The following is a 22,902-nucleotide window of genomic DNA, read 5'->3' on the forward strand; positions in this document are numbered from 1 at the left end:
GATAGAAGGATAGACTGACAGCTTGGTCAAAGAGGTAGGCTTTAAGGAGCATCTGAAAGGAGGGGAGTTGTTCAGGGAAGAAATTCTAGGGTTTAGGGCCTAAGCAGTTGAAAGCACCATTTCCAATGGTCGAAGCAATTAAAATCAGGAATACGCGAGAATTGGAGAATCATAGAGATCTCAAAGACTTGTAGGGGAGGATTGAGAAATTGGGAGGGACAAGGCCATGAAAGAATTTGAAAACAAAGATGAGAATTGAGTTGCCAGACTGGGAGCCAGCTAGCACTGGGTGAACAGAATCTGGTGCAAATTAAGGCATGGGCAGCAGAGTTTTGGAAGAGTACAAGTTTATGTAGAGATGTTGCTCAACATGGTGCGCAAAAATCAGGTTGAATGGAGGATTAGTTAGGCATTTCCATAACCTAGTTTTGATGTGATTAATTAAAAAAGGATCAACTGCTTTAGCTCTGTATCCCATGAAATGAAATGAAATGAAAATCGCTTATTGTCACAAGTAGGCTTCAAATGAAGTTACTGTGAGAAACCCCTAGTCGCCACATTCCAGCGCCTGTTCGGGGGGCTGGTACGGGAATAACCATTTGGAATAATTGCGGGAAATTCATCCAACCTCCCTTGAAGTTTCTTGATTTAACACTTGTAACCTGCAGTCCCATGATCAGTCAAGGTAAATAGCTTGCTTACATTTACAAAGTAAGGTCACCCACTTTTCGAATCAGAGGTTTTACATTTATATCCTTCAAGTGCCCACGCAATTTCATTTTGAAATCATTGATCATCTCCGGTTCCACACCCTCATAGGTTGCAGTTCCAGGTCATTATCACTTGCTGCATTAAAAAGTTCTTCGTCACATATTCCCATATATCTTGCCCAAAATATTAACTCTATCTCCCTGGATCTTGTACCATCAGCTAATGGAAATAGTTTTTTTCTTTGTTTAATGGACCTAAACCTGTCATAGTCTAGTAGACCTATGTCTGCTCCAAGGAGAACAACCCAAACTTGTAGCTAAATTATCTCGTCCTTGGAAACATTCTGGTAAATCTCCTCTGCACTCTCTCAAGGATCCATAAATCCTTCCTAAAGTGCGGTGATCAGAACTGGATGCAAATGAATGCTTCGATTGTGGCCTAATCAGAGCTTTACAAAGGTTCAGCATTACTTCTCTACTTTTGCACTCAATATGCTGCCCAAGATCCAAATGCTTTGTTAAGGAATGAGTTAAGAAACATTCCAATTAGATGTCTCATTGATCCAATAATTGGCACTGATATGTAAAGAAGCTACAGGGACCTTGACATTGGCTCTCTCTCTACTTTATTAGAGTAAAATCCGAAGCAAAGTATTTTCAGAACTGGAATGGGAAGAGTTAGACTCAGAAGGTCTGGAGGCTCTATTACGTTTTATGGAAAAGATTTATCAAAAGGATGACTTGTTAAGCACGTCTGAAGCATGGTCAGAATTCGATAGATACCAGAAAACTGAGGATGTCTCTACTGAGGACTACATAATTGAATTTAGCAGACTATACAGAAGGCTGCACAAACACTACCTGGAATTTCCACAATGTGTTGGCATTTAAGTTACTAGACTGTGCTAGTGTGTCCAATATGGATAGGCTCCTGGTTTTGACAAGAGTTAAGTTTGCGGATAATGATACCTTATTCAATCAGATGATTGAGGCCTTAAAGAAGTGCCTGGGGAAACATTCAATTCCTATGGCTCTCATGTCACAAATGGATCAGTCAGCGATAAAGCAGACTATGGAAGATACACTACTGACAGGATGGAGAGATCGTACAGCTACAAACAGGTTCCGAGAATATGGAAGGAAATTGGGACTCGAAAATTATGAGGACAGAAACTCACTTAAAATGTATAATAGGAGGGAGGGACATGGAGAATGGAAATAGGAAAATGAAACCCAGAAATGCCCGGGGTATGATAAATCAATGTTTTCTGTGTGACTCTCAATACCATTATTATTTCAACTGTCCAGCATGCTATGATAGAGTGTTTGAAGCTACACATGACGGACTTCCGGTTGCGGCTATGCGGAGCTAAGCCGCACGTTCGGCAGCGCTCGCTTTAAAAGGACTTGTGGGCTCTTTTAAGGCCCCCAAACGGCGCTGATTCGACGATTCCCGGTGGATAAAGGGGTCTGGAGCAAAATCCCCCGGCATTTATGGTGCGGACTCGAAGTGGGGCGAGGAGAAAAACGGCAGCAGCTGCCCTGGAAAAGCGGGGGAAGGTGGACAAAATGGCGGCCGGTGGAGCCCCCGAGGAGTGGACTGAGCAGCAGGTGGCCCTTCTGCGCTATTTCACGGAGCTGAAAGGGGAGTTCTTGGAATCCCTGAAGGTAATGACGAGTAAGCTGCTGGAGACCCAGACAACCCAGGGTGCAGCGATACTGGAGTTGCAGCAGCAGGCCTTTGAGCGCGAGGTGGTGGTTTCAGCCCTCGTGGAGAAGGTGGAGATACACAAGGTGTTTCATAAAAAGTGGCAAGGTCGGTTCAAGGAGATGAGCTTCGGTCACAGAGGAATAACCTGCGGATCCTGGGCCTCGAGGAGGGGCTGTAGGGGTCGGACCTGCCGGCCTATGTGGCTGTGATGCTGAACTCGCTGGTGGGGGCAGGATCCTTCCATCTGCCCCTGGAACTGGAGGGGGCCCACAGAGTACTGGCCAGGCGGCCGAAGGCGAATGAACCCCCGCAGGCGGTGCTGGTGCGGTTCCATCGGTTCAGTGACCGGGAGTGTGTTCTCCGATGGGCCAAGAAGATGAGGAGTAATAAGTGGGAGAATTCGGTAGTGCGTTTCTACCAGGACTGGAGTGCGGAGGTGGCCAAGCGGAGAGCCGGGTTTAACCGGACGAAGGCGGTGCTCCATGGAAAGCAGGTGAAGTTCGGCATGTTGCCGCCTGCGCGCCTATGGGTCACCTACAAGGACCGGCATCACTACTTTGAGACCCCGGAGGAAGCATGGACCTTTGTGCAGGCTGAAAAGTTGGACTCGAATTAGAAATTGGGGGCTGTGGGAGTTTTTCTATTTCTGTATTATTGTTTATGCTGTAGCGGGTTATTCTGTTTGTTTTTGTTTTTTCTCTCACTTTCGGACGATGTGGGTTATGGTTTTGTGTTTTAAGGGGGGGTATTGGGGTTTGTGGTTGATCTGTGTCATTGTTTGTACGCAGTTGTTTGGTTGGGTTGGGACTGCGGTTTGGGAGCTGCATTGGTAGGGTGGGGCAGTGTGAAAGCGCGGGCTTTTCTCTGGTTTCCCGCGCTGCGGGACGAGGGGGATGGAGCTGGTGGCGAGGGGTGTGGTTATTAGACCGGGTTTCCCGCACTGAAGCGGTGCCCAGGAGCTGATGCAGGGGAGGAGGGGGGAACTCATATTGGGAGGGGTCGGAGTTAGGGCGGGAGCTGCCGGGGTCAGCAGAAGGCAGCTGGCTCACGGGAGTACAGTGGAGGGAGAGTCGCGGCTAGGAGGGGTCCTAGCCTGGGGGGGGGGGGGGACACCGGGTTGCTGCTGGATTGGCCGAGGAGTTGGTGCGGGTCGGGGTGAGGTTCTATCTCCGTGGGAAACGGGCCGAATGGGTGATGGCCAGGGGCGAGCAGTCGATGGGCTATGGCTAGTCGACGGGGGACCCCCTCATCCGGCTGATTACGTGGAACGTGAGGGGGTTGAATGGGCCGGTTAAACGGGCCCGGGTGTTTTCGCATCTGAAGGGGCTGAAGGCGGACGTGGCCATGCTCCAGGAGACCCACCTGAAGGTGACGGACCAGGTCCGTCTGAGGAAGGGGTGGGTGGGGCAGGTTTTCCACTCAGGGCTCGACTCGAAGAGCCGGGGGGTGGCGATCCTGGTGGGGAAGAGGGTGGCGTTTGAGGCGTCTGAGGTTGTGGCTGATAGTGGCAGCAGATATGTGATGGTGAGCTGCAGGGGGAGAGGGTGGTGTTGGTTAATGTGTACGCCCCAAATTGGGATGATGCTGGTTTCATGAGGCGTATGTTGGGCCGCATTCCTGGCCTGGAGGTGGGGGGCCTGATCGTGGGGGGGGGGACTTCAATACGGTGCTGGATCCCCTACTGGATCGTTCTATTTCAAGGACAGGCAGGAGGCCGGCAGCGGCCAAGGTGTTGAGGGGGTTTATGGACCAGATGGGAAGAGTGGATCCCTGGAGGTTCGGGAGGCCGAGGGCTCGGGAGTACTCTTTTTTTCTCCCATGTGCACAGGGTTTATTCCCGCATTGATTTCTTTGTTTTGAATAGGGGACTGGTCCCGAGGGTGGAGGAGGCCGAGTATTCGGCTATTGCGATTTCGGACCATGCTCCGCATTGGGTGGATCTGGAGATGGGGGAGGTGCGGGACCAGCACCCGCTTTGGCGTCTGGACGTGGGGTTGTTGGCTGATGAGGTGGTGTGTAGGAGGGTTCCGGGATGTATCGAGAGGTACCTCGAGGTCAATGATACTGGGGAGGCCCAGTTGAGGGATGGTGTGGGAGGCTCTGAAGGCAGTGATTAGGGGGGAGCTGATCTCCATCCGAGCCCACAGGGAGAGGGGGGAGAGGGAGAGACTGGTGGAGGAGTAGAGTGTGGATAGGAGGTACGCGGAGGCCCCGGAGGAGGGATTGCTGGGGGAGCGGCGTAGCTTGCAGGCCAAGTTTGATTTATTGACCACCAGGAAGGCGGAGACACAGTGGAGGAAGGCGCAGGGAGCGGTCTACGAGTATGGAGAGAAGGCGAGCAGGATGCTGGCGCACCAGCTTCGTAAGCGGGACGCGGCTAGGGAGATTGGTGGAGTGAAGGATAGAGATGGGAATGTGGTGCGGCAGGGGGCAGAGGTCAATGAGGTCTTTAGGGACTTCTATAGGGAACTGAACCGGTCGGAGCCGCCGGCAGTGGGAGGGGGAATGGAGAGTTTTTTGGACAGGCTCAGATTTCCAAGGGTGCAGGAGGAGCAGGTGGAGGGACTGGGGGCGCCGATCGAGTTGGAGGAGCTGGTCAGTGGGATTGGCCACATGCAGTCGGGGACCGGATGGGTTCCCGGTTGAATTTTATAAGAAATATGCGGACCTGCTGGGCCCCCTGTTGGTTAGGACCTTCAATGAGGCATGGGAGGGGTTGTTCTGCCCCCGACGATGTCTTGGGCTCTAATCTCCCTGATCCTGAAGCGTGATAAGGACCCCTTGCAGTGCGGATCATACAGGCCGATTTCACTGCTGAATGTAGACGCCAAGTTGCTGGCGAAGATCTTGGCCACTAGAATAGAGGACTGGGTGCCGGGGGTGGTACATGAAGATCAGACGGGTTTTGTGAAGGGGAACACTAACGTACGAAGGCTGCTAAATGTGATAATGATGCCGGCAGCAGAAGGAGAGGCGGATATTGTGGTGGCATTGGATGCGGAGAAGGCCTTTGACAGGGTTGAGTGGGGGTACTTGTGGGAGGTGTTTATTAAATGGATGAGGTTGCTGTACGAGGCCCCGATGGAGAGTGGAGCGACAAATGGGAGGAGGTCCGAGTCCTTCAGACTCCACCGTGGGACGAGGCAGGGGTGCCCCCTGTCCCCCTTGCTTTTTGAGCTGGCAATTTAGCCTCTTGCCATGGCTCTCAGGGAGGAGGAGGTGGAGGGGTTGGTGCGAGGTGGGGAGGAGCACCGAGTGTTGCTGTATGCGGACGACTTGCTGTTGTATGTAGCAGACCCGGTGGGGGGGAATGCCAGAGGTGGTGGAGATTCTTGCTGAGTTCGGGAGTTTCTCGGGATATAAATTGAACCTGGGCAAGAGTGAGCTGCTTGTCGTACACCCGGGAGATCAGGAGGAGGGGATTGGTAGGCTCCCGCTAAAGAGGGCAGTGAGGAGTTTTAGGTACCTGGGGGTTCAGGTGGCTAGGAGACTCTGCACAAGCTCAATTTTACTAGGTTGGTGGAGCAGATGGAGGAGGAGTTTAAAAGGTGGGACATGCTGCCGTTGGCGGGTAGAGTACAGTCCGTTAAAATTACAGTGCTCCCGAGGTTTTTGTTTTTGTTTCAGTGCCTCCCCATTTTCGTTCCGAGGGCCTTTTTTAGAGGGTGAACAGCAGCATTCTGGGATTTGTTTGGGCGCACGGGACTCCGAGGGTAAGGAGGGTCTTTTTGGAGCGGGGCAGGGATAGAGGGGGGCTGGCGCTGCCCAACCTCTCTGGGTACTATTGGGCGGCTAACGTCTCGATGGTACGCAAGTGGGTAATGGATGGGGAGGGGGCAGCATGGAAACGGATGGAGATGGCGTCCTGTGGAGGCACGAGCCTGAAGGCACTGGTAACGGCGCCGTTGCTGCTCCCTCCAACGAGGTACACTACGAGCCCGGTGGTGGTGGCTACCCTCAAAATTTGGGAGCAGTGGAGGCGACACAGGGGGGAAGTGGGGGGCTCGGTGGAGGCCCCGCTGCGGGGGAACCACCGGTTTGTCCCAGGAAACATGGATGGCGGGTTCCTGGGGTGGCACAGGGCGGGCATTAGGAAGTTGGGAGACCTGTTTATTGACGGGAGGTTTGCGAGCCTTGGTGAACTGGTGGAGAAGTTTGAGCTCCCCCCGGGGAATATGTTCAGGTACCTTCAGGTCAAGGAGTTTGCTAGGCAACAGGTGGAGGGGTTCCCTTTGCTGCCCCCGCGGGGGGTAAGGGATAGGGTGCTTTCGGGGGTGTGGGTCGGGGATGGGAAGGTGTCTGACATCTACCAGGTAATGCAGGAGGTGGGGGAGGCGTCGGTAGAGGAGCTGAAGGCTAAGTGGGAGGTGGAGCTGGGAGAGCAGATTGAGGAAGGGACATGGGCGGATGCCCTGGAGAGGGTGAACAACTCTTCTTATGTGCGAGGCTTAGTCTCATCCAGTTCAAGGTGCTGCACCGGGCCCACATGTCCGGATCTAGGATGAGTAGGTTCTTTGGGGGCGAAGGCAGGTGCGTCAGGTGTTCGTGGAGTCCAGCGAACCATGCCCCTATGTTCTGGGCATGCCCGGCACTGGAGGAGTTCTGGAAGGGGGTGGCGAGGAGTGTCGAGTGTGGTGGGATCCAGGGTCAAGCCAGGCTGGGGACGCGATATTTGGGGTTGAGGTGGTTGCCGGGAGTGCAGGAGGCGAAAGAGGCTGATGTCTTGGCCTTTGCGTCCCTAGTAGCCCGGCGAAGGATCTTGCTGCAGTGGAAAGATGCAAGATCTCCGTGTGTGGAGACCTGGATTAATGACATGGCGGGATTCATTAAGTTGGAGGGTCAAGTTCGCCCTGAGGGGGTCGGTACAAGGGTTCTTTAGGAGGTGGCAGCCTTTCCTCGACTTTCTGGCTCAACGATAAGGTACTAGGCCAGCAGCAGCAGCAACCCGGGGGGGGGGGGGGGGGGGGGGGGGGGGCACATCCGTCTCCTTGGAGGCTGAAAATTTTATTAAATGATGCAAGGGTAAGGGATGAAGACTATACTAAGCAGATAGAACAAGGTAGTGATCACTGTGAGGTTTGTAGGAAGTACAGAAGGACACCATCACAACCGATAGCAATCCTACCTTTAGCCAGGGATTTTACCAACATTGTGGCCATGGACCTTAAGATCTGGGATAAAGCTAAATATTTATTTCGCTTTTGGAACCAGATTTAGTCAATCAACCATTGTACGAAGTAAAGAAGAGAGTGTAATCCTGGATCAAATCGTGGAAAAATGGATAGGGTCAGGAATGGGCCCACCGGCAAAATTCCTTACAGACAACAGGGGAGAATTTGCTAAAGATGAGTTTAGGGATATGTGTGAAAACGTGAATATCGCAGTTACAAATACGGCTGCGGAAAGCCCATTTAGTAATGGCCTGTGTGAAAGAAACCATGCATTAATAGATGGCTTGCTCCAGTAAAATTTTGGCAGACAGACCAAATTGCAAGTTAAATTCAGCCTTAGCATGGGCGGCACATGCAAAGAATTTGTTGCAGATGGTTGGGGGCTATAGCCCCTACCAGTTAGTGTTCGGTAGAAATCCTAAAATTCCGTCCATTTTGGATGACCAGCCTCCAGCTTGGGAAGGGACTACAATTAGCTCTGCCTTTGTTGAGCATTTAAATGCATTACATAGCAGTAGAAAAGCTTTTTTTGGAAGCAGAAGTCTCTGAAAGAATTCGCAGAGCTTTAAGGAATACTGTAAAGCCATCAAATACCGTTTTTCAGCAAGGAGACAGAGAGACAATTTTAATGAATGGGAAGGCCCAGGGAAGATCATGGGCATAGATGACAAAACAATTATTTTGCAACATGGCAATCAGACTGTTAGGGTACATTCATCAAGGATAATGGGTACAGATTACAAATTTTCAAGTTTAGACAGAGCAGACAGACATGATGAGGAGCCAGGGTCTGAACTACGAGGACTAGTTAACTGATGTAGACATGGTTTCTGTAGAGGAAAAATACTTCTGATGAATTAGAACAGGCCATTTTTCTGAAAGGACAACTGCCAAAAGTTGGGACAAAAGTGACGTACTTGCCTGGAGGATCTAGTCAATGAAAGATTGCAACTGTTATTAGTAGAGCAGGGAAGGCCACTGGAAAGTATAAACACTGATGGAAAGTACAGCATACGGGAGGGGGGGGGTCAAGACAATTGATTGTGAACACAAAGTTCAAAAATGGAGGGCACAGAAATACAGTGCCAGTTCAAATAGTACATCGGATAGTGAACAGGTTCACAGGAAAAGGTTGAGAACTATTGAAAGTACATCCCACAGCAGAAGAGAAAGATCAAGCAGCAGCAGTACAGAATGAGATACCAGGCGGGATAGGGGACATAGTTTGTCAAGGTCTCGGAACATGGGTAAGACTATGAATGCTACTAGGAGTAGAAGGCCACATGGAAGTGAGATTTTGGTGGCCTCCAATAAATTAGATGAAAAAGTGATCAAAGATGCCAAACAGCAAGAACTGCATAGTTGGAGTGAATTTGGGGTATACACGGAAGTACCGGATAGGGGACAAAGAGCTCTATCCCATATATGGATTTGCACGGAAAAGGTTCTTCCAGATGGAACTTATAAGGCAAAGGCCAGGCTTGTGGCAAGGGGATTTGAATAAAACTTAGAAGATCAGGATTTAAGGGTAGATTAACCTACAGCAGGAAAGGTTATTTTAAAGATCTTCTTGGCTCTATTAGCCACAAAGGCATGGGAATGCAAATCTATAGATATAAAAGCTAACTTTTTGCAGGGACATCAGCTTCAGAGAGACATTTTTCTCCGTCCTCCTAAAGAGGCAGCCAACACAGAAGGGGTACTCTGGAAGTTGAACAAATGTGTATATGGATGTGGATGCGTCTGGTATTTTTCGGTAAGGTCAGTTTTGTTAAAGTTAGGCTGTTGCCAGTTGAAAGCAGATCCTGCAATGTTTTACTGGCACCATAAGGGAAATCTTTCTGGCATCTTTATGATGCATGTCGATGATATTTTGTGGGGTTGGACTCGTGATTTCAAAGCTATTGTAATCACTGGGTTGAGGAAAGAATTCAGGGTTGGAAGTCAGGCTTCCCGTGCATTTAAATATATTGGACTGGAAATCGAACAGACTAAGTTAGGGGCAACTTTATGTCAGCAATCTTATTTGGAGAGCATCAGCTCAATAGCAATTAGTCGTTGTCGGGTTTCGCAAAAAGACGCAGTAGTTTCAAAGGTGGAAAAAGGGCAACTGCGAAGTTTAATTGGAGCAACTGAATTGGTTAGGTAGACAGACTAGACCGGAGGTTAGTTTTGATGTCTTAGAGTTGAGTACAAAAATGAATGACCCTAAAGTGGAAGAATAATGAGGGCAAATAAAGCGTTGGTCAAACTAAAAATGCAGGATTGTGTTTTGAGGTTCCCGGTTTTAGGTGACCTTAAGCACTTGAAACTCAGTTTATAGTGATGTGTCCTATGCAAATTTATGTGATGGGGTTTCAAGCAGAGGAGGTTTAATAATTTTTCTTTTGGGGAGCAATGGTAAATGTTGCCCTCGTGTGGGAAACAAAGAAAATAAGGAGAGTGGTCAAAAGCACGAGTGTCACATTGACAATAAACTCTACAAAAACTGTTAATGAGAAAAGGCTAAGGAAGACAAGGGAGATAGCAAAAATTAAATGGGTCGACAGTAGCTATCAATTGTCTGACTGTTTCACGACAAGAGGGGCTAGTTCACAGAAAATGTTGGATATTGTTAATGAAGGGTGCCTGTTTCTGTGACTGTTTTTTTTCCTTTCAAATAAAAAAGGGGGTGGGGGGGAGAAATTGCGTGTGTTTTTGAGTTTCTTGAAATTTTGTTTTCACCAAATTATTTTTTCTCCAAGGAAGGGTAGACTGTTAAGGAATGGGTTAAGAAACATTCCAATTAGATGTCTCATTGATCCAATAGTTGGCACTGATATGTAAGGAAGTTGCAGGTGGCCTTTGAGGCATGTGATGTGATGATAGAGCATACTCAGCACCAAACTCTTAAGAAAAATAAAGGTGTTTGGGAAAAGGAGCAGATCTCTTGTCTCTTTACTCAACAGAAGCTGGAGGCCAACATGATTGGCGAACCAATTTCTCAATATGCCCTGCATGTTCTTTAGAATTGTGCCATAAAGAACACATTGCCTCCCCCTAATCCTTCTGCCAAAATAGATCACCTTACAATACTCTTAATTAAGAATAGATTCAACCTTCTACTTGTACCCCATTCTGTTAGTTTATCCATGCTCCGTTGTATTCACAGAACCTAGAACGGATTTTTAAACGTGAAAAGCTAAAAACAGTGGAGATCCAAAGATACTTTAGGGTCCACGTAGACTGATTATTACACATAGATTAAATGCCAATAGACAGAAACAGACAAATTTTAAAATGACTAATGCAAAGCTGAGATATATATTCAAAAGGTCAGACTACAAGAGTAGAAATTGTGCTACAACTACATAAAGCTGTGATTAGACCAGGGTTTTTCCGTGTGGATTGCGACCCCCGGGTGGGTGTGAACGATTGGTCACAGTATTTCAGCCCATGAGGTTGTCAGCATTATGGAGTAGCATCGCCTAGGACTATCCAGTATAGAGTAAAACAAGCATTTTGTTGCTATTGCGCGTCATCGTGATCTATGAGGTTGGATTTTCCATTTTCACAAAGATGAAGATGGCCCAAAGGAACTGGATGAAGTCTGCACCTGACATTGCCCTCGCCTCCTGTGAATCTGATTGGAGCGAGATTGTGAGGGCGAGGTAGGCTCCCCTATCGCATTAAAGTTAAGTGAATATGGCGTGTGTTGTGCAGGTCAGCCATATTTGAAATGCTGTTTGCCAAATGTTTAAAGATGCTTCGGAGGGAGATGACGTCTTCGCTTGAAGAGTGGGCGCAGAGGCGCTTGACCCGATAAAGGTGGCATTGACAAAGACGTCGGTCGAGGTGCGCGAGCAAGGGGAGAAAATGAAGGGAGTGGAACAGGTTGAGGGAGACAAAATTTGAGGATCATGGGTCGGCCCAAGGGGTGGAGGGCGTGAGACCAGAGTAATTTGCGAACATTTTCTCCGAGTTGATGGAGAGGGGAAGAGCCTTCCCTGTGTGCTGGACAGGCCGCATCAGTGACTCCAGTCGAAGCTTAAAACAAATTAGCCACAAAGGGCAGTCATAGTCTGCTTCCACAGCTACCATGTGAAGGAGAAGGTTTTGAGCTGGGCTAAGCAGAGGCGGGATGTGAAGTGGGAAGGCGTTAGTATACGCATATACCAAAATCTGACAGCAGAGTTGACGAGGACTCCTTTGGACGGGTGAAGGCGGATTTGTATGGCAGTGGAGTGAGATTCGGAATGGTCTCCCCATCGAAACTGAGAGTGACTCACAATTCAACGGACTTTTACTTTGACATGGTGAAGGTGATCGTCAAGGCTGAAAAACTGGGACTGTGATGAGAATTGGGATTTGGACTTCGTTGGGAATGTTTTTAACCAAAGAATTTACAGTGCAGAAGGAGGCACCGGCTCTTGGAAAGAGCACCCTACCCAAGGTCAACACCTCCACCCTATCCCCATAACCCAGTAACCCCACCCAACACTAAGGGCAATTTTGGACACTAAGGGCAATTTATCATGGCCAATCCACCTAACCTGCACATCTTTGGACTGTGGGAGGAAACTGGAGCACCCGGAGGAAACCCACGCACACACGGGGAGGATGTGCAGACTCCGCACAGACAGTGACCCTGGAGCTGTGAAGCAATTATGCTATCCACAATGCTATCGTGCTTCTTATTGAGTTTTTTTCCTTGGATTAGGGTTTTGCGTGTGTGTGTGTGTGTGGTGGGGGAAGGGTTTACAAGTGTTCTTGTTTCTCCTTGTGGGTGCCTTCTTTTCTCTTGGTTTGGGGATGAGAGTTGTTGGGCATGAGGGGCCGGGTTATTGAGGATGGGGTGGGAAGGTGGCGGGCTCTGGCAGGGGTCACCGCGCTAGCAAACGGAAGTTAGTTAGTGAACAGGAGTGTGGTGGGGGGAGGGTCGAAACTGGGTGAGGTGTTTGCAAGACGAAGTTCAATTGCACGGGTGAGGTTTCGCCGTTGGTGGTTTGAGAGGCTCTGAAGGCAGTGGTGAGGGGGGAGGTGATTTTGTTTAAGGCTAAGGTGGATAGGGAAGCGAGGGAGGAACGCCAACGGTTGATAGAAGAAATTTTGGAAGTGGATGGGAGGTATACGGGGGACCTGGATCCGGGGCTCCTGCAAAGGAGAAGGAAGGTTCGACCTATCTATGGGGAAGGCAGTTTGTCAGTTGAGAAGGACAAGGGGGTGCTGTTTAGGAGTATGGGGAGGAAGCGGGTTGAATGTTGGCAGGTCAGCTCGCAGGCAGGCTACAGCGAGGAAGATAGTTCGGGTTTTGGATAGGACGGGGGAGTTGGTGGTGGCTCCGAAGCAGATTAACAAGATATTTGAGGAGTTTCATAGTGACATATAAATTGGAGCACCAGAGGATGAGCAGGAGCTGAGGGAGCTCCTGGGTGGGTTAGAGTGCTCGAGGTTGGGTGAAGTGGAGAAGGCGGGGCAGGAGGAGCCGGTGGGAGGAAGTGAAGGTGGCAATCAGGAAGATGCAGGCAGGGAAGGCAGCAGGACCAGATGAGTTTGAGGTTGAATTTTACAACGATTTAAGGAGAAGCTGGTGCCGTTGTTGGTGGAAACGTTCTAAATAAATAAATAAATAAATAATCTTTATTGCCACAAGTAGGCTTACATTAACACTGCAATGAAGTTACTGTGAAAATCCCCTAGGCGTGATGGTCAAGGAGGTCTTGCCGAAAACGATGGAACTGGCTTCCATTTCATTGCTGCCTAAGGAGGATAAGGACCCGCCAAAGTGTGGGTCGTACAGGCCCATATCTCTGCTGAATGTGGACGCCAGGATATTGGCAACGGTGTTGCCGTTAAGGCTGGAGAGGTGCCTTCCGAGGGATTGGGGAGGATCAGTCAAGTTCGCTTAAGGCCAAGCAGTTGTCATCAAATGTGAGGTGGCTGCTGAAAGTGGTGCTTTCTCTGGCAGAGGGAAGGTAGCTGGAGGTGGTGGTGGCATTAAATGCGGAGAAGGCGTTTGGGTTGGTGGAGTGGAGGTATTTGATGGAGTTGTTGGAGAAATTTGGGATTGGGCCGAGGTTTGTGGCATAGGTGCAGTTACTATATAAAGCACTGATGGAGAGCCTGCGCAGGAAAGATATGAATTCAGGGTATTTCACATTGCACCGGGGAACAAGGTAGGGGTGCTCCATGTCCCCCACTTCTGTTCGCATTGGCTATAAAGCCCTTGACCATTGTACTGAGGATATTTTGGAGCCAGGCTCCTCGGTGGGGGACATAATGGCTTGCTTCAAAGATTTGGGACGTTCTCTGGCTATAAGCTGAATTTGGGGAAAAGTGAGTACTTTGTGGACAATTAGGGAAATCACGGGTTTGAGCCAGGGTGAAGGAGGGAGGGGGTGGGGGTGGGGGGATTGCAAGGTTCCGGGGATGGGAAGAAAAGAGGATTAGGGAAATGAAGGATCTGTTTCGCGGAGAGTGGTTTGCGAGCTTAAAGGAGCTGAATGAGAAGTTTGGGTTGGTGCAGAGGTGAGGGGGCGTGGATTCCGGTACATTCAGGCGTGGGACTTTGCGAGGTTGGACATCCCGACCTACACGATAGCGCCTGCCTCTTTGTTATTGAAGGGGTTGCTGCCAGCGGTGGGGGATTGGGGGGGTGGGGGTTTTGAAGAGGGGGACATTTTCAACGATTTCCGGGAGCATTTTGGAGGAGGATAAGGTGTCTGTGGTGGGTTTTAAGGCTAATTGGAAGTGCTGGGAGTGGCACTGGAGGAGGGATTGTGGTGCAATGTGCTCTGGAGGGGGAATGCCTCAACTTTGTGTGCACTGATACAGCTGAAGGTGGTGTTCAGGGCGCACTTGACAAAGTCAAGGATGAGCTGGCTTTCAAGGGGGTGGAGGATGTCTGTGAGCAATGTGGAAGGGGCCCTGCGAACATGTACATATGTTTTTGTTCTGTCCGAAGTTGGAAAGGTTTTGGAGGGGTTTTCAGGACCATTTCAGGGGTTCTGCATGTTGATGTGGAGCTATCGGGGTGCTGGACCGACCGGAGTTACAGGCGGGCCAGGGGTTGATGTTTAGCCTTCGCCTCGCTGATTGCTCACAGGTGGGTCTGATTGGGGTGGTCAGCTTCTCCACCCTGTGCCTTGGGAGTGCAGGGGGACCTGCTGGAATTTTTAAGCCCTGGATAAAGAAAAATTCGCTCCAAGGAGAGAGAGTGATGGGTTCTACAATAGTTGGGGTCTGTCCATTCTGCATTTTAGACTGTTGGTTGCCATTGATTGCTGAGATGGGGGAGATATGGGTGGAGGGTTTTAATGTATTGGGTGGGTTTTGTTACTTTTGTATATTGTAAAAATGTTTAAAATTTGGAATAAAAATACTTTTTTTTTAAAAAAAAGATTTATTTGGCAGCATTCCGTCCACGAGACAATGATTTACGCCTTAGTGTCAACCCTATTAAACAAGACTGGTGTGACTCAGAGATCCCATTTTGACATGATGGCCCCTGCCCCCTGCCCATTCACTGCAGGTGAAGACAGTGAGCTGGAACGGTGGAGGATTCACTGGCCTCTCTTTTCTTTTCTCTGCCAACTGGATACTGGGCAGTAAAATTGACCTTAGGGTACATGAGGTCCACTTACAAGAGTGATTGTACACACCAAAGAACTCATCTGGCACAAAACTTGAAAATCTACGATAGGGAACTGCAAATACTGAAAGCTTACGATTTTAGTCTAAATTGGCATTGGAATTATTTAGTCAAACGTGAGCTTAATTACTGGCAGTGAAATGAGTGCTGATGGATTTTAGTGACAGCATGGTGTAAAAATTATTTATCAAAACCAATATCTGATACATGTTGCAGGATTTTTCAAAGTACAGCATAACTTAGGCAGAGATAAAAGCTGCTTTCATTGTTTGCACCAAATTTAGCAAAACATTCTAGGCACACTGCATTTAAGCCTTAATAATCTGTTCAGATTTACCTCTTTAATGTCAAATTGTAGAATTTCTTGCATGTATGTTGGCAGGAGTGTTAATAACGTATAAAATGTCCAATTGTAGCAAAAATGAGGAACGATTATAGCCCAGAGCGGCAAAGATTTCCATAGTGATCTCCAGGGCACATAATTCTTAACAGAATGCTACAGAAGTGAAACAAAACAAAATTGAAAGAGGTATTAAAATTGAAGGAGTAAATCACCTAAATGCTATTTACATGCACACGGTAACATTGCAACTAGAAGTGCTACAACTATCTAGAACTGAATGTTATTCTTGACTATTTCCAGATTCTTCGTGCTAGGTTTATACAGTGCTGGTTGTTGTTTTAAAAAAATATTGCTTTGTGCTTTAACACAGGAATAAAAAACAGCTCGGAGAGAACAGCTGAATAGAAACAATTTCCCCCACTTCATGAAAGGAACACGAGACTAAGTTGAGTCTTAACAAGATTGTCTAATTACTAATTGATGACAAAATATTCTTTGGCCTGTATCTTTTAGTTTTGGGATCAATATCTGGCAAATGCTTTCAAAGGAAGGAACATACCATCAGCCATAATGTAGAGGCAGCTTCATCGGAAATGCATATCAAGAATCCTGAAAAATTGTCCAGGTGTGTCCTGTAAACAAAAAGCCAATCCAGTCCAACTTGGCCAATCACCACCATACCAGCTTATTCCCAAACATCAGCAATAATGGATGGAGTTGTCGACAGTGTTATCAGGCAGCACTCATTCACCAATAATCTGCTCACTGATGTCAAGTTTAAGACCACTCATCCCAGACACTGACAAACAAACGAGCCGAATTCCACAGCAACCACTGACATTAAGCCAAACACAAAGCAAGATTATGGAGCCATAGGAATTAGTAGGCAATTCATCCCCGAGAGCCCGCTCCACTATTCAATCAGATCATGGCTGATCTCTTCCTGGTCTCAAATCCACCTCCCCATATCCCTTGAACCAGTTTGTTTTAAAAATCAGAAATATATCTATCTCCTTCCTGAAACCATTTAATGACTCTGATTCCATCGCACTGTGGACAGTATGTTCCACAAATTCATCATGCTCTGCAAGAAGTAGTTCCTCTTCATTTCAGTTCTAAATCTACCGCATCTCAACCTATATCTGTGACCTCTGTCTAGGTTTCCCCACAAGGGGGAACATTTGGTCTACATTTACTTTTGACAATCCCTTTTAGTATTTTATATATCTCAATCAGATCCCCTCTCATCCTTCTAAATTCCAACAAGTATAAGCCCAAACTGCTCAATCTCTCCTCAGAGATTAATCCTTTCATCCCCAGAATCCATCTGATGAACCTCCTCTGAACTGCCTCCAATGCCACCATATCCTTCCTCAAATAAGGAGACCAAAATTGGACACAATACTCCAGATATGGTCTCACCAACACCCTTTACAATTACAACACTTCTCTACTTTTATATCCAGTCCTTTTGCAATAAACGCAAACATTCCATTTGCCTTTTTAATCACATGCTGTACCTGCACACAGACTTTCTGTGATTCATGAACAAAGACACCCAGAACTCTCTGCCCAGATGCGTTTTGAATCTGCTTTCCATTTAGATAATAATTTGCCTTTCTATTTTTTTTTGGCCAAAATGGATAACCTCATGCTTATCCACATTAAACTCCATCTGCCAAATTTTGGCCCAATCTCCTGACCTATTTATATCCACCTATTAAATTTTGATCTCTTCACTGCCTGCTTTCCGACTATATTAGTATGATCTGCAAAGTTTGCTATGTTACACTGTTCCTGCTTGCAAATCATTTTTATTGATTGTAAACAGTTAAGGTCCGAGAACCGACCCTTGCAGCACCCCGCTAGTTACAGTTAGCCAGCCAGAGAAGGATCCATTTATCCCAACCCTCAGCTTTTTGTCAGTCAATCAATCCTCAATCCAATCTAGTACTCTACCCCCCCATTCCCTGCGATCTCACCTTCTGGATCAGTCTTTTATGCAGCACCTTTTCCAATAAACGGAGTCCTAGGACATCACTGTAGGAGCTTCAAGGTAGAATCATCGTCCTAACGATCTTTAACGGTGTGGTCAAAACTTTACCTCGTAATCTCCTCCAGTCCCACCTCTTTGACTAAGGTTTTGGTCACCAGACCTAACATCTACTTATGGGGCTCTGTGACAGGTTTTTCAAAATTTAGAGTACCCAATTATTTTTTCCCCCCAATTAGGGGCTATTTAGCCTGGTCAAGTCACCTGCCCCGAACATCTTTTGGGTTGTGGGGGTGAGACCAATGCAGACACAGGGAGAATGTGCAAACTCCACACGGACAGTGACCTGGCACCGTGAGGCAGCAGTGCACATTTTGTTTTACATGCCTTGTGATGTTCTATTATAAATATAAGCTATTACTAGTATTGTCAAACTTTCCTATCAACATCCTGGAGTTGCCATTGACCAGAAACTCAACTGAATGCGCCATGTAAATGCTGTGACTACTAGAGTAAGTCAGAAATCTGCAACAAGTGACTCATCTCCCAATTCCCAAAAGCCTCTTCAGGATCTACAAGTCAAGAGTGTGATGGGAGTACTTTCCACTTGCCTGAATGAGCACAGGAGCACAACACTCAATTCAGCTCAACATCCAGCACAAAATGGCCCATTTACCATCTTAAACGATACCCTGAGGCAGCAATGCACACTACCAATTACCAATGTAGCACTTAAGCAACCCACCAAGGAATCCTTGATAAGACATCCTCAACCTGTGACCCTCCATCACCCGAGAAGGGTAACAGGTTCATGGGAGCATCACCACCATCAACCTCCCCTCCATGCCACAGGCAATTTAGAGCAAATACCCATCATTGTTGCTGGGTCAAAATCCTGGAACTCCCTAATACACTATGGGACTTCATTTATCAGGCAGCAGTTCTACAAAGCAGTTCAAGGGAAACTAGGAATGATCAATAATAGTGTGTGTGTGCGCGCGCATGCACATTTGCATATGTATCGATAAATTACAAACATAGAATATGTAATGAAACAGAAATGAAAATGAAAATCGCTTTATTGTCACGAGTAGTCTTCAATGAAGTTACTGTGAAAAGCCCCTAGTCGCCACATTCCGGCGCCTGTCCGGGGAGGCTGGTACAGGAATCGAACCGTGCTGCTGGCCTGCTTAGTCTGCTTTAAAAGCCAGTGATTTAGCCCAGTGAGCTAAACCAGCCCCTCTTAAAGAATAATGGATTGCTGAAGGATTCTGGAATTCAGAGATGAGGAAGTAATGTTTCAGTTGTACAGAACCTAGGTAAATTTACACCTGCAGCACTATGATCGGCTTTAGACACTGCAACTCAGTAAAGATTTACTGACCTTGGAAGAATCACAGCACCAATTCATCAGTACTATGGCTTGGAATGTTAAATTAGGACAGGCTGCAATAACTTAATTAAAATATCTCAATTTTTTAACTCTCCAAACTGCATATTAAATGCTTTGATAGGGCAAATACAGAAACTGTTTCTTCTGGTGGGAGAATCCAAAACAATAGGACATAAAATTAAAATTGGAGCTAGACTATCGAGATGCGATTGTCAGGAAATACATTACACAAAGAATAGTGGAAGTTTCCCTCCCAAAACTCTGAAAATTGCATCAATTGAAACTTAAGATGGAAAACAATAGAGTTTTGTTCAGTAAAGGTATCAAGGGATATAGAACAAAGGCAGGTCAACAGAGTTCAGTTACCTATGATCTAACTGAATGGTGCAATAGGCATCAAGGACCAGATTGTCTACTCCTGCTGTTGTGTTCTATATAGTTGAAAGTTTGGACTGTACTATCTTTTTTTTAAAAAATATTTTTATTCGCATTTTTCGCAATTTTCTCCCGCATTTACACCCACCAACAATAATCAAACAACAAATATTCAAACACCATAACAATAACAACGATCCCATCCTCTCACCAACCCCCAAACATGAGCCCGCATGTTAACATAAACAAATGATAAAAAACGAATCAGGGATTACCCACAGCCATCTTTAATATACACAGCCCCCCTTCCCCACCCTCCCCCAACTAATGGGGCTGGTTTAGCTCACTGAGCTAAATCGCTGGCTTTTAAAGCAGACCAAGCAGGCCAGCAGCACGGTTCGATTCCCGTACCAGCCTCCCCGGACAAGCGCCGGAATGTGGAGACTAGGGGCTTTTCACAGTAACTTCATTGAAGCCTACTCATGACAATAAGCGATTTTCTATTTCTATTTCTAATGGTCGATGTTATCCAGTTCTTGAAAGTGCATAATAAATAATGCCCATGACTTGTAGAACCCCTCAGAGCTTCCCCTCAGTTCGAACTTAACCTTCTCAAGGGTCAAGTATTCCAACAGGGGCCCCCGCCACGCTAGGGCACAGGATGGGGAGGCTGCTCTCCATCCCAGCAGGATCAGCCTTTGGGCGATCAACGAGGTGAAGTCTACATCTGCCTCCGCACCCGCTTCCAACCCTGGCTGACCGACACCCCGAATATGGCCTCCCGGGGACCCGGGTCTAGTTTCACACGCACCACCTTGGAAATTACCCTAAACACCTCCTTCCAGTAATCCTCTAGCTTTGGACAGGATCAGAAAACATGAACATGGTTAGCAGAGCCCCTCCCCGTAGCGTTCACACACATCTTCTACTCCTTCAAAGAATCAGCTCATCCTCGCCCTCATGAGGTGTGCTCTGTACACCACCTTCAGCTGTATCAGCCCCAACCTCGCACATGAGGTGGAGGCATTCACTCTCCAGTGCACCTCACACCAGACCCCCTCCTCTATAACCTCTCCCAACTCTTCCTCCCACTTTGCTTTGATCCCCTCCAGTGGTGCCTTATCCTTTTCCAACATAGCTCTGTACACTGCTCCCTTCTCCGGTCCCCTTGCCATCAGCACCTCCTCCAGCAACGTGGAAGCCGGTTCCGAGGGAAGCTTGGTATCTCCTTCCTGACAAAGTCCCGAACCTGCATATATCTAAACATTTCTCCCTGCTCCAGCCCATACTTCGCTTCCAGCTCCCTCAATCCTGCAAATCGACCCCGAAGAAACAAATCTTTTAGCATATTAATCCCCTTCTCTTCCCATTTCCGAAAGCTTCCATCCCACCTCCCTGGCTCAAATCTGTGGTTCTCCCGAATTGGCATTTCCCTTGACCCTGCCCCCAACCCGAAGTGTTGGCGAAACGGAATCCAGATTTTCAATGAAGCTATTTCCCTGGAGCTGTCAGGAGCGGTGCTGTTGCTAATGCTTTCAGTCCCGACCCCCTGCACAAACTCTCCTCCATTCTGACCAACTGGGAATCAACCCCTCTGACCCAGCTCCGCACCTTCTCCACATTCGCTGCCCAGTAGTTGTACATCAGGTTCGGGAGACCCAAACCCCCTGCCTGCCTTCCCCTCTGTAGCAGCACCTTCCTCACTCTGGCCACCTACCCTCGCCATATGAACGAGATAATCTCCCTGAAAAAAGACTGGCAGGAAAATCGGTAGGCATTGAAAAATAAACAGAAATCGCAGCAACACATTCATTTTAACCACCTGTACCTGCCCCGCCAGTGACAGAGGGAAATCATCCCACCTCGCCAGGTCGGCTTTCACTCTCCCCACCAAACTAGTGATGTACCTGCGAAGCCTCCCCCACTCCCAGGCAACCTGCACCCCCAAATACCTAAAGCGAGTCCATTCCCTACGGAATGGCAGCCCCCACCCCCGGCTGAGACACCACAAAATACTCACTCTTGTCCAGGTTCAGCTTGTACCCAGAGAAAGACCCAAATACCCGCGGTAACTCCAACAATCCTCCTGTCGACGCACTCGGTTCCGACACATGCAGCAGCAAGTCGTCGGCATATAAGGACACCCTATTTACTCTATCCCCCCCCCCCCCCCCCCCGCACTATTCCTTGCCATGCTCCCGAACTTCTTAATGCGATGGCCAACTGCTCAATCGCAAGTGCAAACAGCAGGGGGGACTTAGGACATCCCTGCCTCGTCCCACAGTGGACCCTTGCCTTCGGCTCCTTATATAATAGTTTTACCCAGTTCACAAATCTTGGTCCAATCCCAAACCGCTCCAGCACTGCCATCAGGTACCCCCATTCTACCCGATCAAACGTCTTCTCGGCATCCAATGCCACAACCACCTTCCCTTCCGCCGGTGCCATAACGACATTCAAAACCCTCCTGATATTCGAAAACAGCTGCCTCCCTTTCACGAACCCCGTCTGATCCTCACCTATCATTTTCGGGAGGCACTCCTCCAGCCTACCCGCCAGTACGTTCGCCAATACCTTTGAGTCCACATTCAGAAGTGATAGGAGCCTATACAACCCACACTCCGTCGGATTCTTATCCTTTTTAAGCAACAGTGAAATCGATGCCTGCCCCAAGGTTTGCGGCAGCACTCCCTTCCCTATCGCCTCTTCAAACATCCCCATTATCAGGGGTTCCAGCTTATCCTTGAATTTTTAAAATAATATTCCACCGGAAACCCATCCGGCCCTGTCACCTTACCCGACTGCATCTTCCCAATCGCATCTTTTATCTCCTGCTCCAGTATTGCTCCTTCTAATGTAACCCTGTCCCCCTCCCCTAGCCTCAGGTACTCCAACCCATCTAGGAATTCCAGCATCTCTCGGTCTCCTCTGGGTGGCTCCGATCTGTATAACCTCTCTTAAAACTCCTCAAAAACCTTGTTAATCAGCTCTGGAGCCACCGCCAACTTCCCTGCCCTATCCCTTACCTGAAGAATTTCCCTTGGCACTGCCTCCCTCCGGATCCGACCTGCTAACATACGCCTTCATGTTCATAAACTGCACCCCTTGCTCGTCTCAGTTGGCACACCACCTTCCTGGTGGATAGTCGGTCGAAGCTCGCCTGTAGTTCCTTCCTCCTTTCCAGCTTCGCTGGGTCCCCATTCTCTGCATAACTCTGATCTACCTCCAACATCTCATCTATTACCCTCTGCCGCTCCAACCGCTCTTCTTTGTCCACTCGCGAATCCCACATCGTCCCAATTGGGACCGTATACACTTACCAGCGCCACTAATCTCCCGTCCAGCGCCCCTGCCACAATCACATATCTACCCCTCTGATCTGCCACCACCTTCTCCATCTCGAAGTGTACCCTTTTGCTGACCAACACCGCTACCCCTCAAGCCCTTCCATCAAATCCAGAGTGAAACACTTGGCTAATCCAGCCCTTTTTAAGTCTCACCTGGTCCTTCACCCTCAAGCGAGTCTCCTGCAGCATTGCCACATCGGTTTTCAAACTTTTAAGATGCGCAAGCACT

General features: G+C 48.1%; 1 protein-coding gene across 1 annotated transcript in view; it reads right to left on the reverse strand.

Annotated features, from left to right (window-relative positions):
* Positions 1–22,902, reverse strand: part of slc17a5 (solute carrier family 17 member 5) — an 80,265-nt gene that overhangs the window by 6,607 nt on the left and 50,756 nt on the right. The window contains exon 7 of the mRNA XM_038800482.1: positions 15,560–15,718. Within this exon, the coding sequence (XP_038656410.1) occupies positions 15,560–15,718 (159 nt within the window). The remainder of the gene's footprint in view (positions 1–15,559; positions 15,719–22,902) is intronic.

The sequence above is a fragment of the Scyliorhinus canicula genome, chromosome 6 (genome assembly GCF_902713615.1).
Source record: "Scyliorhinus canicula chromosome 6, sScyCan1.1, whole genome shotgun sequence".
In the NCBI taxonomy this organism is placed as follows: domain Eukaryota; kingdom Metazoa; phylum Chordata; class Chondrichthyes; order Carcharhiniformes; family Scyliorhinidae; genus Scyliorhinus; species Scyliorhinus canicula.